Raw genomic sequence first — 19,710 nt, 5'->3', positions numbered from 1 at the left:
GGGTTGGTAGCGCAATTGCAGCGTGGGTAGATAACTTGTCATCGGACATTGACAACTTAGATAAGGATAGTATTTTGTTGACCTTGGGTCACATTAAGGACACAGCGTTATATATGAGAGAGGCTGCGAGAGATATTGGGCTGTTGGGTTCACGAGCCAATGCCATGGCAGTTTCTGCTAGAAGGTCCCTGTGGACCAGTCAATGGACAGGTGATGCTGACTCAAAGAGACATATGGAGGCTTTGCCTTACAAAAGGTGAAGTTTTATTTGGGGAGGGCCTCGCGGACCTGGTTTCCACAGCTACCGCGGGTAAGTCTTCTTTTTTGCCTTATGTTCCCCCACAGCAAAAGAAAACACCTCAATACCAGATGCAGTCCTTTCGGTCACATAAGTTCAAAAAGGGTCAGGGCTCTTCCTTCCTCGCCAGAGGTAGAGGGAAAAGAACACCAGCTACAGCCAGTTCCCAGGAACAAAAATCCTCCCCAGCCTCTACAAAATCCACCGCATGACGCTGGGGCTCCGCTGGGGGGAGTCCGCACCGGTGGGGGCACGTCTTCATCTCTTCAGCCAGGGCTGGGTTCAGTCGGATTTGGATCCTTGGGTGATCGAAATTGTATCCCAAGGCTACAAACTGGAGTTCGAAGATGTGCCTCCACACCGATTTTTCAAATCGGCCTTGCCAGCTTCTCCCCCAGAGAGGGAAATAGTTTCAGCTGCCATACAAAAGCTGTGTCAACAGCAGGTGATTATCAAGGTTCCCCTAGGACAACAGGAAAAAGGGTTTTATTCAACCCTATTTGTGGTCCCGAAGCCGGATGGCTCGGTCAGATCTATCCTGAATCTAAAATCCCTAAACCTATATTTGAAAAGGTTTAAATTCAAGATGGAATCTCTCCGGGCAGTGATCTCCAGCCTGGAAGGGGGAGATTTTATGGTGTCACTAGACATAAAGGATGCTTACCTTCATGTCCCCATATATCCTCCTCATCAGGCGTACCTGAGATTCGCTGTACAGGATTGTCATTACCAGTTTCAGACGTTGCCGTTTGGGCTTTCCACGGCCCCGAGAATTTTCACCTAGGTGATGGCGGAAATGATGGTGCTCCTGCGCAGGCAGGGGGTCACAATTATTCCATACTTGGACGATCTCCTGACAAAGGCAAGATCAAGAGATCAAAGGAAATAGATATGTTACCCACTAGAGATACCACAGCAGCTGGAAGGGGTTTGTCAGACCCCGCTAGAAAATAAACAATATGCAATGGGGTACCACCGCTAGGAGTTGTATGGCCAATTATTCAATAAATCAATTGCCACTGGATCAGTTGTAAATTTTAATAAACATAATTATCACATGAATTAAAAACGTGAAGATGAAGGTATTAAGAATTAACCATACAATTAAAATATAAAATAAAATATAAGATAAAATCAAAAATAAGAATTGGCTCTGAGGTAATATTGATTCAAATTGCTGGAAAGGACCCAACCATTATTTTAGTGATCCCGGACTTATTAAAGTGCAGATTTCCTCCTCCTTAGAATTATTTGTGCAGTCAGCTGGTAATACCCTTAATAGTACCTCTCACACAGTTCCATGTAAAGATGGGGATGATTGCTCGTCTGTGCAGATATTCAAGGGGTTTCCATAATCTTGCTGGTTGTGCTAAAAGGAGTGGTTTGCAGGTGAAGTCCTTGGAAATCCAAGTGTGCAAAATAGTCCTTATCTGGATCAAACTGGACAAAGGTTAGGATTCCACAGCAGTGCCTTAACGCGTTTCCCTGAGCCAGGTCGCTCAGCTTCTTCAGAAGTAAACCTCAGATTCATTCTGAGCCATTTTTATACCTCACTAATAAGTGCTTCACATTGCAGCTGTGTTAATTCTAATTTAATTAACTGATCCAGAGTTAGAAATAAAAATCATCATCTATTTTCAAGAAGACAGTCCTAAAATTATCATCACAAATTTAATTATACATGATTATTAAAGAAAATAATCATTTAAACAGGCATAAACATAGCGGTCATGTGACCTTATCTCACATTCACCAGTAATTCTCATTATAGAGTCAGGTGTGTTATGCCGAGAGAGAGAGATCAGTTACTAAAAAGCGTGTCTCTCTCCCTGAGAGTACTACAGCAACACGGCTGGATTCTAAATCTGCCGAAGTCGCAGTTGGTTCCGACGACTCGGCTGTCATTTTTGGGCATGGTTCTGGACACGGAAAAAAAGCGGGTTTTTCTCCCAATGGAAAAAGCCCAGGAACTCCAGAGCATGGTCAAGGACCTGCTGAAACCAAAAAGAGTGTCAGTTCATCAATGCACTCGAGTATTGGGAAAAATGGTGGCGGCCTACGAGGCCATTCCGTTCGTCAGGTTCCATGCAAGAACTTTTCAGTGGGACCTTCTGGACATATAATCAGGGTCCCATCTACAGATACATCAGAGGATAAGCCTGTCCCCCAAGGCCAGGGTCTCTCTCCTGTGGTGGCTCCAGAGTGCTCACCTTCTAGAGGGTCGCAGGTTCGGCATTCAAGATTGGGTTCTTGTGACCACGGACGCGAGCCTCCGAGGGTGGGGAGCTGTCACACAAGGAAGAAATTTTCAGGGAATATGGTCAAGCCAGGAGGCGTGTCTACACATCAATGTGCTAGAATTAAGGGCCATATACAACGGCCTGCAACAGGCGGAGAGTCTTCTTCGCAACCTACCCGTTCTGATCCAATCAGACAACGTCACAGCCGTGGCGCATGTAAACCGCCAGGGCGGGACAAGGAGCAGAGCAGCAATGGCAGAAGCCACCAGGATTCTTCGCTGGGCGGAAAATCATGTAAGCGCTCTGTCAGCTGTCTTCATTCCGGGAGTGGACAACTGGGAAGCAGACTTCCTCAGCAGACACGATCTCCATGCAGGAGAGTGGGGACTTCATCAAGAGGTCTTTGCAGAAATAACAAGTCGTTTGGGACTTCCTGAAATAGACATGATGGCGTCACGCCTCAACAAAAAGCTTCGGACGCATTGTTCCAGGTCGAGGGACCCTCAGGCAGTGGTGGTGGACGCACTAGTGACACCGTGGGTGTTTCAGTCGGTCTATGTGTTCCCTCCACTTTCACTCATCTCAAAAATATTGAGAATCATAAGACGAACAAGAGTGCAGACAATACTCATTGTTCCAGATTGGCCTCGAAGGGCCTGGTATTCAGATCTTCAGGAAATGATTGCGGAAGATCCGTGGCCTCTTCCTCCGAGGGAGGACCTGTTGCAACAGGGGCCCTGTGTGTTCCAAGACTTACCGTGGTTACGTTTGACGGCATGGTGGTTGAACACCAAATCCTAGCTAGGAAAGGTATTCCGGGGGAAGTCATCCGTACTCTAATCAAAGCTAGGAAGGAGGTAACGGCGAAGCATTATCACCGTATCTGGAGGAAATATATCTCTTGGTGTGAGGCCAAGCATGCTCCTACGGAGGATTTTCAGCTGGGGCGTTTTCTCCACTTTCTACAGACAGGAGTGGATATGGGCCTTAAGTTAGGCTCCATTAAGGTGCAGATTTCGGCCTTATCTATATTCTTTCAGAAGGAATTGGCTTCTCTCCCAGAAGTCCAGACTTTTGTAAAGGGAGTGCTGCACATCCAACCTCCTTTTGTGCCCCCAGTGGCACCGTGGGACCATAACGTGGTGTTACGGTTCCTTAAATCACACTGGTTTGAACCTCTACAAACGGTGGAGTTGAAATTTCTCACTTGGAAAGTGGTCATGTTGTTGGACTTGGCATCTGCATGGCGGGTGTCTGAATTGGCGGCTTTGTCTCACAAGAGCCCCTATCTGATTTTCCATTTGGATCGAGCGGAGTTGAGAACGCGTCCTCAATTTCTACCTAAGGTGGTTTCGTCGTTCCATATGAACCAACCTATTGTGGTGCCTGTGGCTAGGGGTGACTTGGAGGATTCCGAGTCCCTTGATGTAGTCAGGGCCTTAAAAATGTATGTAGCCAGGACGGCTCGAGTTAGGAAAACAGAGGCACTGTTTGTCCTGTATGCAGCCAACAAGGTTGGCGCTCCTGCTTCTAAGCAGACTATTGCTCGCTGGATCTGTAACACGATTCAGCAGGCTCATTCTACGGCGCCATTGCCGTTACCAAATTCGGTAAAGGCCCATTCCACTAGGAAGGTGGGCTCTTCTTGGGCGGCTGCCCGAGGTGTCTCGGCATTACAGCTGTGCCGAGCAGCTACTTGGTCGGGCTCAAACACTTTTGCAAAAAAGTTTGATACCCTGGCTGAGGAGGACCTACTGTTTGCTCAATCGGTGCTGCAGAGTCATCTGCACTCTCCCGCCCGGTTTGGAGCTTTGGTATAATCCCCATGGTCCTTACGGAGTCCCCAGCATCCTCTAGGACGTAAGAGAAAATAAGATTTTAAACCTACCGGTAAATCTTTCTCCTAGTCCGTAGAGGACGCTGGGCGCCCGTCCCAGTGCGGACATATTTCTGCAAGGCTGGTATATAGTTGTTGCTTACATAAGGGTTATGTTACAGTTGTGATCAGTCTCTGGCTGATGCTGTTTTGTTCATACTGTTAACTGGTTGGTATATTCCATGTTGTACGGTATGTATGGTGTGGGCTGGTATGTATCTCGCCCTTAGATTAACATAAATCCTTTCCTCGTACTGTCCGTCTCCTCTGGGCACAGTTCTTTAACTGAAGTCTGGAGGAGGGGCATAGAGGGAGGAGCCAGTTCACACCCATCTAAAGTCTTAGAGTGCCCATGTCTCCTGCGGAGCCCGTCTATACCCCATGGTCCTTACGGAGTCCCCAGCATCCTCTACGGACTAGGAGAAAAAGATTTACCGGTAGGTTTAAAATCTTAATTTTTTGCAAGCAGGTGTGGATGCGGGCCTAAAGTTAGGCTCCATTAAAGTGCAGATTTCGGCCTTATCAATTTTCTTTCAAAAAGAGTTGGCCACCTTTCCAGAAGTTCAGACTTTCGTGAAAGAAGTGCTGCACATCCAACCTCCATTTGGGCCCCCAGTGGCACCATAGGACCTTTAACGTGGTGTTGCAGTTTCTTGTGTCACACTGGGTGGAACCTTTACAAAAGGTTGGGTAAAAATTTCTCACTTGGTGGTCATGCTATTGGCCTTGGCGTCCGCAAGGCGGGTGTCGGAATTGGCGGCTTTGTCTCACAAGAGCCCCTATTTGATCTTCCATGTGGATAGAGCGGAATTGAGAACTCGGCAACAATTTCTGCCAAAAGTGGTTTCTGCGTTTAACAGGAACCGGCCTATTGTGGTGCCTGGGGCTACTTAAGCCTTGGCTGATTCGAAGTCTCTCGATGTAGTCAGAGGTTCAGTACGATATGCCGGCGGTCGGGCTCCCGGCGACCAGCATACCGGCGCCGGGAGCCCGACCGCCGGCTAACCGACAGTGTGGTGAGCGCAAATGAGCCCCTTGCAGGCTCGCTGCGCTCGCCACGCTACGGCACGGTGCATGCTATTTTATTCTCCCTCCAGGGGGGTCGTGGACCCCCACGAGGGAGAATAAGTGTCGGTATGCCGGCTGTCGGGATCCCGGCGCCGGTATACTGTGCGCCGGGATCCCGTCAGTCGGCATACTGAAGACCACCCGTAGTCAGAGCTTTGAATATTTATGTCGCCAGAACGGCTGAGATTGGGGAAACAGATTCTCTGTTTATCCTGTATGCTCCCAACAATAGTGGGGCCCCTGCTTCTAAGCAGTCTGTTACACGCTGGATCTGTGATACGATTCGGCAGGCTCATTCTACGGCTGGATTGCCGGTACCGAAGTCGGTGAAGGCCCATTCTAGCAGGAAGGTGGGCTCTTCTTGGGGCAGATGCCCGAGGAGTTTCGGCGGTTCAACTTTGCCGAGCAGCTACTTGGTCGGGTTCAAACACTTTTGCTGAGTTCTACAAGTTTGATACTCTGGATGATGGGGACCTCATGCTCAACCGGTGCTGCAGAGTTGTCCGCACTCTCCCGCCCGGTCTGGAGCTTTGGTATAAACCCCATGGTCCTTTTGGAGTCCCCAGCATCCTCTAGGACGTATGAGAAAATAGGATTTTAATACCTATCGGTAAATCCTTTTTTCTTAGTCCGTAGAGGATGCTGGGCGCCCGTCCCAGTGCGTACTGTATCTACAGCTATTGGTGGTTACACTCATGTGGTGTTTCTTTTCAGTCAAGTCTGTTGCTGACGTTATTCATGCCATAGCATGCGGTATGCTATTGTTGGTCGTGTTTACACACAGGTTGTGTTACATTTTTTCGGTCAGCATATTGCTGTATGTTTTCCGTGCCGTCAGCTGGTGTTCTATTGAATGCCACGTTCTGCGGCGTGTTCGAGGTGTGAGCTGGTATGACACTCACCGTGTTTAAACAATAAATTCTTTTCTCGAAATGTCCGTCTCCCTGGGCACAGTTTTCTAACTGAAGTCTGGAGGAGGGGCATAGAGGGAGGAGCCAGTTCACACCCATTCAAAGTCTTATAGTGTGCCCATGTCTCCTGCGGATCCCGTCTATACCCCATGGTCCTTTTGGAGTCCCCAGCATCCTCTACGGACTAAGAGAAAAGGATTTACCGGTAGGTATTAAAATCCTATTATCTGGTGGACGGTTGGTGTCAGTACCACATTATATCTGGGAGACGGTTGGTGTCAGTACCACGTTATATCTGGGAGACGGATGGTGTCATTACCACGTTATATCTGGGAGACGGCTGGTGTCAGTACCACGTTATATCTGGGAGACGGTTGGTGTCAGTACCACGTTATATCTGGGAGATGGTTGGTGTCAGTACCACGTTATATCTGGGAGACGGTTGGTGTCAGTACCACGTTATATCTGGGAGAGGTTGGTGTCATTACCACGTTATATCACGTTCTATCTGGGAGATGGCTGGTGACATTACCACGTTATATCTGGGGGGGGGGGGGGGGGGGGGGGGCGGTTGGTGTTAGTACCACGTTATATCTGGGAGACGGTTGGTGACATTACCACGTTATATCTGGGAGACGGTTGGTGTCAGTACTACATTATATCTGGGAGACGGATGGTGTTATTACCACGTTATATCTGGGGGACGGATGGTGTTATTACCACGTCATATCTGGGAGACGGCTGGTGTCAGTACCACGTTATATCTGGGAGACGGTTGGTGTCAGTACCACGTTATATCTGGGAGACGGCTGGTGACATTACCACGTTATATCTGGGAGACGGCTGGTGGCATTACCACGTTATATCTGGGAGACGGCTGGTGTCATTACCACGTTATATCAGGGAGACGGTTTGTCAGTACCATGTTATATCTGGGAGAGACGGCTGGTGTCATTACCACGTTATATCAGGGAGACGGTTTGTGTCAGTACCACGTTATATCTGGGAGATGGCTGGTGTCATTACCACGTTATATCTGGGAGACGGCTGGTGGCATTACCACGTTATATCTGGGAGACGGCTGGTGTCATTACCACGTTATATCAGGGAGACGGTTTGTGTCAGTACCACGTTATATCTGGGAGATGGCTGGTGTCATTACCACGTTATATCAGGGAGACAAGTTTGTATGTTTCACAATTAGGGTTAATGGTTATATTTACTGAAGTGCTGGTTTTCAAATGTGGAGATGTTGCCCATAGCAACCAATCAGATTCTACTTATGTGTCTGGAAACTTCTAGAAGACAATAGCTATGGGCAACACCTCCACTTTTGTAATCCCGCACTTTAATAAATCCACTATTAGTAAGTGAAGTAACTGACTCGATGAGACACTTAGGCCTTAATAAAAGAAAATCATCAGCCAGAAGTAAGATTGTATTGTAGTCCCCTACTAGAACATTAATGGCTGGTGTGCAGGACACTGCCCTCCCCAGCCCGTTCTCAGTGGTGAGGACGCAGGAGAAGAAAGTGCAGCGCGCCAGACAGTGTCTCTTCCTGAAATCCTCTAGACATGGCCTCTCGGGTCATATACAGAAGGGGTAGTGGATAGGTGGAATAGCCTCCCATCAGAAGTGGTGGAAGCTAAGGCTCAATAGGGTTGAGGTTACCAAAAGGTAAAAGAGGGCCAGCAGGTTTTACGCCACCAGATCAAATGCCAGCGACTCCCTACGTAACAGCGGCCTCTGCAGTCAGGGGAATGCATGCGCTGTAGGGTATTTCAGGACTTTTCTCGCATGCGCAGTAGCAAATAGTTGCTCAACTGTGCAATCATCAGAATTGCTTCCACCTCTGAATCCGGCCCAATGTCAGAGCACTGGATTCTGAAATCTCTTCCTCTGCCGCCACATAGAAGTGTTATTTGTTGCTGGTCCTTGTAGTCCTAGCAGTTGGGGAGAGGTGATAGGGTCACAATTGCTGAATAACCAGGTGAACGATTTATAACATTGACAAAGTTTCAGACTCTTCTCTATAGCTTGGCACTGAGTATTACACAATATAAACGTTATCTCCCTTCAACTTCTGGAATATATGATTATAAAACATCTTGTGTAAAATGTATTTCTTTATGTTGTCTACGATAAGTAGTATTTCGGGGAAAATACATAATAGTCCTCTTTAAAGATCTTATTCCTGATAATGCTGTACATTCACAACCACAGTGTCTTGTAGTGTCTCTTTTCCAATGAGCACGAACAGTATTTCTGAGTTCCTGGCATTATATGCATATTACATTCAGCCAATGAGCCAATCTGTGCAAGACTACTACCGGAGCCTAGGCATTATTAGACTACTACTGGAGCCTAGACATTATAAGACTACTACCGGAGCCTAGACATTATTAGACTACTACTGGAGCCTAGACATTATAAGACTACTACCGGAGCCTAGACATTATAAGACTACTACCGAGCCTAGGCATTATTAGACTACTACTGGAGCCTAGACATTATAAGACTACTACCGGAGCCTAGACATTATTAGACTACTACCGAGCCTAGACATTATAAGACTACTACCGAGCCTAGACATTATAAGACTACTACCGAGCCTAGACATTATAAGACTACTACCGGAGCCTAGACATTATAAGACTACTACCGGAGCCTAGGCATTATTAGACTACTACCGAGCCTAGGCATTATTAGACTACTACTGGAGCCTAGACATTATAAGACTACTACCGGAGCCTAGACATTATTAGACTACTACCGGAGCCTAGGCATTATTAGACTACTACCGAGCCTAGGCATTATAAGACTACTACCGGAGCCTAGGCATTATTAGACTACTACCGGAGCCTAGACATTATTAGACTACTACCGGAGCCTAGACATTATTAGACTACTACCGAGCCTAGACATTATAAGACTACTACCGGAGCCTAGACATTATTAGACTACTACCGAGCCTAGACATTATAAGACTACTACCGGAGCCTAGGCATTATTAGACTACTACCGAGCCTAGGCATTATAAGACTACTACCGGAGCCTAGACATTATTAGACTACTACCGAGCCTAGGCATTATAAGACTACTACCGGAGCCTAGACATTATTAGACTACTACCGAGCCTAGACATTATAAGACTACTACCGAGCCTAGACATTATAAGACTACTACCGGAGCCTAGACATTATTAGACTACTACCGGAGCCTAGACATTATTAGATTACTTCTGGAGCCTAGATATTATTAGACTACTACCGGAGCCTAGACATTATTAGACTACTACCGGAGCCTAGACATTATTAGACTACTAGCGGAGCCTAGACATTATAAGACTACTACCGGAGCCTAGACATTATTAGACTACTACCGGAGCCTAGACATTATTAGACTACTACCGGAGCCTAGACATTATTAGACTACTACCGGAGCCTAGACATTATTAGACTACTACCGGAGCCTAGACATTATTAGACTACTACCGGGCCTAGACATTATGAGACTACAACCGGAGCCTAGACATTATGTGACTACTAGCGGAGCCTAGACATTATTTGACTACTAGCGGAGCCTAGACATTATTAGACTACTAGCGGAGCCTAGACATTATTAGACTACTAGCGGAGCCTAGACATTATTAGACTACTAGCGGAGCCTAGACATTATTAGACTACTAGCGGAGCCTAGACATTATTTGACTACTACCGGAGCCTAGACATTATTTGACTACTACCGGAGCCTAGACATTATTAGACTACTACCGAGCCTAGACATTATTAGACTACTAGCGGAGCCTAGACATTATTAGACTACTAGCGGAGCCTAGACATTATTAGACTGCTAGCGGAGCCTAGACATTATTAGACTGCTACCGGAGCCTAGACATTATTAGACTACTAGCGGAGCCTAGACATTATTAGACTACTAGCGAGCCTAGACATTATTAGACTGCTACCGGAGCCTAGACATTATTAGACTGCTACCGAGCCTGGACATTATTAGACTGCTACCGGAGCCTAGACATTATTAGATTTCTTCCGGAGCCTAGACATTATTAGACTACAAGCGGAGCCTAGACATTATTAGACTACTAGTGGAGCCTAGACATTATTAGATTACTACCGGAGCCTAGACATTATTAGACTACTAGCGGAGCCTAGACATTATTAGACTACTAGCGGAGCCTAGACATTATTAGACTACTAGCGGAGCCTAGACGTTATTAGACTACAAGCGGAGCCTAGACATTATTAGACTACTAGCGGAGCCTAGACATTATTATTAGCGAGCCTAGACATTATTAGACTGCTACCGGAGCCTAGACATTATTAGACTACTACCGGAGCCTAGACATTATTAGACTACTACCGGAGCCTAGACATTATTAGACTACTACCGAGCCTAGACATTATTAGACTACTGCCGGAGCCTAGACATTATTAGACTGCTACCGAGCCTGGACATTATTAGACTACTACTGGAGCCTAGACATTATTAGACTAATACCGAGCCTAGACATTATTAGACTACTACCGGAGCCTAGACATTATTAGACTACTACCGGAGCCTAGACATTAGTAGACTACTAGCGGATCCTAGACATTATTAGACTACTAGCGGATCCTAGACATTATTAGACTACTAGTGGAGCCTAGACATTATTAGACTACTAGCGGAGCCTAGACATTATTAGACTACTAGCGGAGCCTAGACATTATTAGACTACTAGCGGAGCCTAGACATTATTAGACTACTAGCGGAGCCTAGACATTATTAGACTACTAGCGGAGCCTAGACATTATTAGACTGCTACCGGAGCCTAGACATTATTAGACTGCTACCGGAGCCTAGACATTATTAAACTACTAGTGGAGCCTAGACATTATTAGACTGCTTCCGGAGCCTAGATATTATTAGACTACTACCGGAGCCTAGACATTATTAGACTACTAGTGGAGCCTAGACATTATTAGACTGCTACCGGAGCCTAGGCATTATTAGACTACTAGCGGAGCCTAGACATTATTAGACTACTACCGAGCCTAGACATTATTAGACTGCTACCGGAGCCTAGACATTATTAGACTGCTACCGGAGCCTAGACATTATTAGACTACTAGCGGATCCTAGACATTATTAGACTACTACCGGAGCCTAGACATTATTAGACTACTACCGAGCCTAGACATTATTAGACTACTACCGGGCCTAGACATTATGAGACTGCTACCGGAGCCTAGACATTATTAGACTACTACCGGGCCTAGACATTATGAGACTGCTACCGGAGCCTAGACATTATTAGACTACTACCGGAGCCTAGACATTATTAGACTACTACCAGAGCCTAGACATTATTAGACTACTACCGGATTCTAGACATTATTAGACTACTAGCGGATCCTAGACATTATTAGACTACTACCGGAGCCTAGACATTATTTGACTGCTACCGGAGCCTAGACATTATTAGACTACTAGCGGATCCTAGACATTATTAGACTACTACCGGAGCCTAGACATTATTAGACTACTACCGGAGCCTAGACATTATTAGACTACTACCGGAGCCTAGACATTATTTGACTACTACCGGAGCCTAGACATTATTAGACTACTAGCGGATCCTAGACATTATTAGACTACTACCGGGCCTAGACATTATTAGACTACTACCGAGCCTAGACATTATTAGACTACTACCGGAGCCTAGATATTATTAGACTACTACCGGAGCCTAGACATTATTTGACTACTACCGGAGCCTAGATATTATTAGACTACTACCGGAGCCTAGACATTATTAGACTACTAGCGGAGCCTAGACATTATTAGACTACTACCGGAGCCTAGATATTATTAGACTACTAGCGGAGCCTAGACATTATTTGACTACTACCGGAGCCTAGATATTATTAGACTACTACCGGAGCCTAAACATTATTTGACTACTACCGGAGTCTAGACATTGTTAGACTACTAGCGGAGCCTAGACATTGTTTGACTACTACCGGAGCCTAGACATTATTAGACTACTACCGGAGCCTAGACATTATTTGACTACTACCGGAGCCTAGATATTATTAGACTACTACCGGAGCCTAGACATTATTAGACTACTAGCGGAGCCTAGACATTATTAGACTACTAGCGGAGCCTAGACATTATTAGACTACTAGCGGAGCCTAGACATTATTAGACTACTAGCGGAGCCTAGACATTATTAGACTACTAGCGGAGCCTAGACATTATTAGACTACTAGCGGAGCCTAGACATTATTTGACTACTAGCGGAGCCTAGACATTATTTGACTACTAGCGGAGCCTAGACATTATTAGACTACTACCGGAGCCTAGACATTATTAGACTACTAGCGGAGCCTAGACATTATTAGACTACTACCGTAGCCTAGACATTATTAGACTACTGCCGGGCCTAGACATTATTAGACTACTAGCGGAGCCTAGACATTATTAGACTACTAGCGGAGCCTAGACATTATTTGACTACTACCGGAGCCTAGACATTATTTGACTACTACCGGAGCCTAGATATTATTAGACTACTAGCGGAGCCTAGACATTATTAGACTACTAGCGGAGCCTAGACATTATTAGACTACTAGCGGAGCCTAGACATTATTAGACTACTACCGAGCCTAGACATTATTTGACTACTACCGGAGCCTAGATATTATTAGACTACTACCGGAGCCTAGATATTATTAGACTACTACCGGAGCCTAGACATTATTAGACTACTAGCGGAGCCTAGATATTATTAGACTACTACCGGAGCCTAGACATTATTAGACTACTACCGGAGCCTTTATATTATTAGACTACTAGCGGAGCCTAGACATTATTTGACTACTACTGGAGCCTAGACATTATTAGACTACTAGCGGAGCCTAGACATTATTTGACTACTACCGGAGCCTAGATATTATTAGACTACTACCGAAGCCTAGACATTATTTGACTGCTAGCGGAGCCTAGACTTTATAAGACTACTACCGGAGCCTAGACATTATTAGACTACTAGCGGAGCCTAGACATTATTTGACTACTACTGGAGCCTAGACATTATTAGACTACTACCGAGCCTAGGCATTATTAGACTACTACCGAGCCTAGACATTATTAGACTACTACCGGAGCCTAGACATTATTTGACTACTACCGGAGCCTAGACATTATTAGACTACTACCGGAGCCTAGATATTATTAGACTACTACCGGAGCCTAGACATTATTAGACTACTAGCAGAGCCTAGACATTATTAGACTACTAGCGGAGCCTAGACATTATTTGACTACTACCGGAGCCTAGACATTATAAGACTACTACCGGAGCCTAGACATTATTTGACTACTACCGGAGCCTAGACATTATTAGACTACTACCGAGCCTAGACATTATTTGACTACTACCGGAGCCTAGACATTATTAGACTACTAGCGGAGCCTAGACATTATTAGACTACTAGCGGAGCCTAGACATTATTTGACTACTACCGGAGCCTAGATATTATTAGACTACTACCGGAGCCTAGATATTATTAGACTACTACCGGAGCCTAGACATTATTAGACTACTAGCGGAGCCTAGACATTATTAGACTACTACCGGAGCCTAGACATTATTTGACTACTACCGGAGCCTAGACATTATTAGACTACCACTGTAGCCTAGACATTATTAGACTACTACCGGAGCCTAGACATTATTAGACTACTACCGGAGCCTAGACATTATTAGACTACTACCGGGCCTAGACATTATTAGACTACTACCGAGCCTAGACATTATTAGACTACTACCGGAGCCTAGACATTATTTGACTACTACCGGAGCCTAGACATTATTAGACTACTACCGGAGCCTAGACATTATTAGACTACTACCGAGCCTAGACATTATTAGACTACCACTGGAGCCTAGACATTATTAGACTACTACCGGAGCCTAGACATTATTAGACTACTACCGGATCCTAGACATTATTAGACTACTACCGGAGCCTAGACATTTTTAGACTACCAGCAGGGACTAGATATTATTAGACTACCTGCAGGGACTAGACATTATTAGACTACTACCGGATCCTAGACATTATTAGACTACTACCGGATCCTAGATATTATTAGACTACCAGCAGGGACTAGATATTATTAGACTACCAGCAGGGACTAGATATTATTAGACTACCAGCAGGGACTAGATATTATTAGACTGCTACTGGATCCTAGATATTATTAGACTACAACCGGATCCTAGACATTATTAGACTACTACCGGAGCCTAGACATTATTAGACTACCAGCAGGGACTAGATATTATTAGACTACCTGCAGGGACTAGACATTATTAGACTACTACTGGATCCTAGACATTATTAGACTACTACCGGATCCTAGATATTATTAGACTACCAGCAGGGACTAGATATTATTAGACTAACAGCAGGGACTAGATATTATTAGACTACCAGCAGGGACTAGATATTATTAGACTGCTACTGGATCCTAGATATTATTAGACTACAACCGGATCCTAGACATTATTAGACTACTACTGGAGCCTGGACGTTATACACCATTAGTGGAAACTGGACATTAAGCTGTCACAACTTCTGGTCTATCTGCTTATTAGAAGCATAATAAAACTAGGGTTACCACTAATGGTCAGGATTATGTTGCTGGTGTCTTATTTCCTTATTTGTCTTTGTCTTCCTTTTATATGTCAATTTAATTTCATGTTCCTATCCAGAGACTGTCCCTTCTTGTAGTGTTCATCGCAACATTCATCTTCAGTCTCACCTGGCAGTTCAACCAGTTTATCTTACTCCTGCAAGGCCTGGTTCTGTTTGCACTGGACTGTCTGGACTTGGTGCCACTTAACAAGGTAATGTGCAATAAACTTTCTGTTACACATTAGCTTTCACAGCCAAGGACAGAGGAGATCTCCCGAATGAGAGAGAGAATTATGCTATTATCCTATAGTTATAGAACACAAACATATTCCATGGTGGTCAAATAAATTGTAACCATCAGAGAAGATATAATGTTAATTTATAGCTTCTTGTAAATGATCAAAGTCATAGTCCTTCAAATTTTGAGATTACTAAAATCTTTATAATACACAAGTGATGCTAATATACATATGTAGAAACACTTGGGAATGTTATATGTAGAAACATTTGGGAATATTATATGTAGAAACATTTGGGAATGTTATATGTAGAAACATTTGGGAATGTTATATGTAAAAAAAAACTTGGGAATGTTATATATACAAACAGTTGGGAATGTTGTATGTAGAAACACTTGGGAATGTTATGTGTGGAAACACTTGGGAGTATTATGTGTGGAAACACTTGGGAAAATTATGTGTAGAAACACTTGGGAATGTTATGTGTAGAAACACTTGGGAATGTTATATGTAGAAACACGTGGGAATGTTTTATATGTAGAAACACTTGGGAATGTTATGTGTAGAAACACTTGGGAATGTTATATGTAGAAACACTTGGAAATGTTATATGTAGAAACACTTGGGAATGTTTTATATGTAGAAACACTTGGGAATGTTAAATGTAGAAACACTTGGGAATGTTTTATATGTAGAAACACTTGGGAATGTTATGTGTAGAAACACTTGGGAATGTTATATGTAGAAACACTTGGGAAAATTATGTGTAGAAACACTTGGGAATGTTATGTGTAGAAACACTTGGGAATGTTATATGTAGAAACACGTGGGAATGTTTTATATGTAGAAACACTTGGGAATGTTATGTGTAGAAACACTTGGGAATGTTATATGTAGAAACACTTGGAAATGTTATATGTAGAAACACTTGGGAATGTTTTATATGTAGAAACACTTGGGAATGTTAAATGTAGAAACACTTGGGAATGTTTTATATGTAGAAACACTTGGGAATGTTATGTGTAGAAACACTTGGGAATGTTATATGTAGAAACACTTGGGAATGTTATGTGTGGAAACACTTGGGAATGTTATATGTGGAAACACTTGGGAATGTTATGTGTGGAAACACCTGGGAATGTTATACTGTATGTGGAGACACTTGGGAATGTTATTTGTAGAAACACTTGGAAATGTTATATGTGGAAACACTTGGGAATATTATATGTGCAAACACTTGGGAATGTTATACTGTATGTGGAAAACTTGGGTATGTTATATGTGGCAACACTTGGGAATGCTTTATGTAGACACACTTGGGAATGCTATATGGAGAAACACTTGGGAATGCTATATGTAGAAACACTTGGGAATGCTATATGTAGAAACACTTGGGAATGCTATATACAGAAACACTAGGGAATGCTATATGTAGAAACACTTGGGAAAGTTATATGTGGAAACGCTTGGGAATGTTATATGTGGAAACGCTTGGGAATGTTATATGTGGAAACGCTTGGGAATGTTATATGTGGAAACACTTGGAAATGTTATATGTAGAAACACTTGGGAATGTTTTATATGTAGAAACACTTGGGAATGTTTTATATGTAGAAACACTTGGGAATGTTTTATATGTAGAAACACTTGGGAATGATTATCTATAAGCAGTGAGATCTGATGTCATCACTTCAGTGTTCACTAGGAGAACTGTATTTTGTTATGGATATTAGAAGTCACCTGGTTTTGTATAGTCATGCAACTTATTATATACAGTAGGTAGTAGGTTATCCCATACTGTATGGAAATTACAATACGGGGCAAGTTATTTCACAGAACGCATTAATGCTGTTCTTAGTGAGGGAATATATTGCTGGAATCAGTTATTTGAAGTGCATTGGTAGCTGCTTTCTATTATTATCTATAGAGTTATAGCCCTCCGTGTTTTAAAAGATTGCCCAACAACATAATTCGTAAAGGTGCACTATTATCTACGTAGGGAGCCAGGCATTATAGCGCCACCATCTCTACTGCCTTTTTCCCATGGTTAGTGTCACCGACTGTAAGTAGAGTCTGTGTGATTTATTTATTTTTTGGGGAGGAGGCTTTGAACAGCACGACCAATGAGAAGCTAGGATAACGAATATTGAAGCTTCTCATTGGCCTGCATTCTCATGTAAAGAATCTGCTCTAGCGTAGGGATAAGAACTTATTTGCTCCCAGGGGAGGCATTTGATATGCCGGCTGTCGGGATTTCGACAGCAGGCATACAGACAACTATTCTCCCTCTTGGGGTGTCCACGACACCCCTGGAGGGAGAATAAAGAGCATGCCCACAACGTGGCGAGCGCGAGTCCGCAAGGGGCTCTTTTGCGCTCACCCTGCTGCCAGGATCCCAAGCACCGGCATAACATTACACTCGCTCCCAGCTCCTACTTCTCATGCAGTACAAGTAGAGAGAGAGATCTCATCCCATGCTTCTCTCAAGATGGTGACTTTTTGTCCTGTAAAAATGATGCAAAAACTCAACATTAAGCACATTGTGAGAGAGTGGAGTCTTTATTGGCTCATCAAAAAGAAGACACAAAGCAGTGTTGCTACACAAGTGCACCGGAAAGAAACTTGAGAAAATTTAGCCTTGGTTCTAGCGAATCTGAATCATAAGGATCACAGATGGATGATCTGAAAGTACTATCCATGTTCCTCTGACAGTGAGCAGGATACCCAGGTACCCAAAGTTATTGTGCAACTGGTAAAGCCGATCAAAGGGCCAACACTGGGTCAACACACAGTGGCCAAGCAAAAAGGTTACCTGGGAAAGTTTGATCACCCAAAAAACCCTCACATCAAAATTGGACTTGTAAAGCAATTTATGAAAGCTTTGCCAAAATAATTTGTTGTTCATGTTTCCGGCACTTGCAGATGCCAAATTGAAAGAAGGCATCTTTGTAGGACCAGACATGCAAAAACTCCAAGCATTCAATGAGTTTGACAAAAAAAAGGAAACTGTTGAATGAGAGACCTGGAATACTTTTTTTTAGGAAGCTGTAAAAAGATTCTTGGGGAACGTCAAAGATCCTTCTCAGAAACAAGTATTGTAGAACTTGTAGAACATGCTAGAATAATAGCATTAGGTTGTTCGATGAGCATGAAAGTGCATTTTCTGAAGGATCACTGAATACTTTCCTTGGCATCGTTTGTTTTAATGAGTTAAGAGTCAGATATAAACAAAAGTTGGAAATACAGAAAAAGGGAGTGGGTTATAACCCTAGGAGAGTCCACATATAAACGGTCAGTACATAGGTTGGAATGCTTTCCTGAGAACCTTGGAATCATTAGTTAGGAGCAAGGAGAAGGATTTTACCAAGACATAAAGGTGACAGAACAAAGATACCAGGTAAGGTAGAACATCAATATAATGGGAGACTGCGGATGTATAGGGAAGGTACCAGATGAGTCAAGTAAAATGAACACTTTGCCAGAATATACAGGAATATGCCATTTTCTAGTAAATTCACATATATTTGCAACAAATCCTTAAGCCTTAGAGAAAGATCATAGTTCTATTTTAAATAAGCTACCAAGTAACTTTGTAATCAGCCAGAGAATTGCAGGCCTGTGTTCTGTAAAGTGGAATCGCCATTTACCTATCACTTGGATAATTCCAGCAATAGGTTTCAGCCTGTGTTCTAGCCATAAGCCTTTCCTCGGTCTTCTATCTATCACTAATGTTATAACTGATTTTTGTATGTCTCTTATATTAGTTGTCTTCTCATTCTGGGCACCTGTGTCCTGTTGTTCTAGGTTAGGAGTCTGTACCTGATCCAGTGGACAAGCCTGATCCTGGTGTGTGTTCTGCAGTTCTTTAATACCATGATTGTAGGATCCCTGATTCTCAGCTTCATTCTGGCAGCAGTTATAGCCCGGACACTGCAGGTGACCTGGCGTTTCCTGTATAATCATTGTAATTAGTTAGCGACAGCCATTCTGATAAATTGCCAGGGATTGGATCAGACCTGTTGTGTAAACCACTATTTATAAATGTATTCTGTAAGAGGTGTAATGTAACAGTAACTGGCAGACTTTGTACTGTAACATAGGTGATTGGGTTGAAGCTACGTATTTGTAGTGCACTAATCACCTACATAGTATTTGTGACTAATCACCTACATAGTATTTGTGAGCTGAACACAAAACAAAGTTTGACTATGAGTTGACCAGTGAAATGATTGAGGCTAGCCTGCACTGGCGACATGACTGAGGCTAGCCTGCACTGGCGACATGACTGAGGCTAGCCTGCACTGGTGACATGATTGAGGCTAGTGCGCATTGGTGGTATGACTGAGGCTAGCCCGTACTGGTGGTATGAC

At 43.7% G+C, this 19,710-nt stretch overlaps 1 protein-coding gene across 1 annotated transcript in view; it reads left to right on the top strand.

Annotated features, from left to right (window-relative positions):
- The window catches only part of LOC134982199 (probable C-mannosyltransferase DPY19L3), a gene marked incomplete at its 3' end in the record, with an annotated part of 187,781 nt that overhangs the window by 160,223 nt on the left and 7,848 nt on the right, over positions 1 to 19,710 (top strand). The window contains exons 8-9 of the mRNA XM_063948703.1: positions 15,179 to 15,313; positions 19,145 to 19,276. Of these exons, the coding sequence (XP_063804773.1) occupies positions 15,179 to 15,313; positions 19,145 to 19,276 (267 nt within the window). The remainder of the gene's footprint in view (positions 1 to 15,178; positions 15,314 to 19,144; positions 19,277 to 19,710) is intronic.

This window comes from Pseudophryne corroboree, assembly GCF_028390025.1.
Source record: "Pseudophryne corroboree isolate aPseCor3 chromosome 11 unlocalized genomic scaffold, aPseCor3.hap2 SUPER_11_unloc_6, whole genome shotgun sequence".
NCBI classification, from domain to species: domain Eukaryota; kingdom Metazoa; phylum Chordata; class Amphibia; order Anura; family Myobatrachidae; genus Pseudophryne; species Pseudophryne corroboree.
The sequence above is the reverse complement of the archived record's forward strand: the minus strand, read 5'-3'. Positions and strand labels throughout refer to the sequence as shown.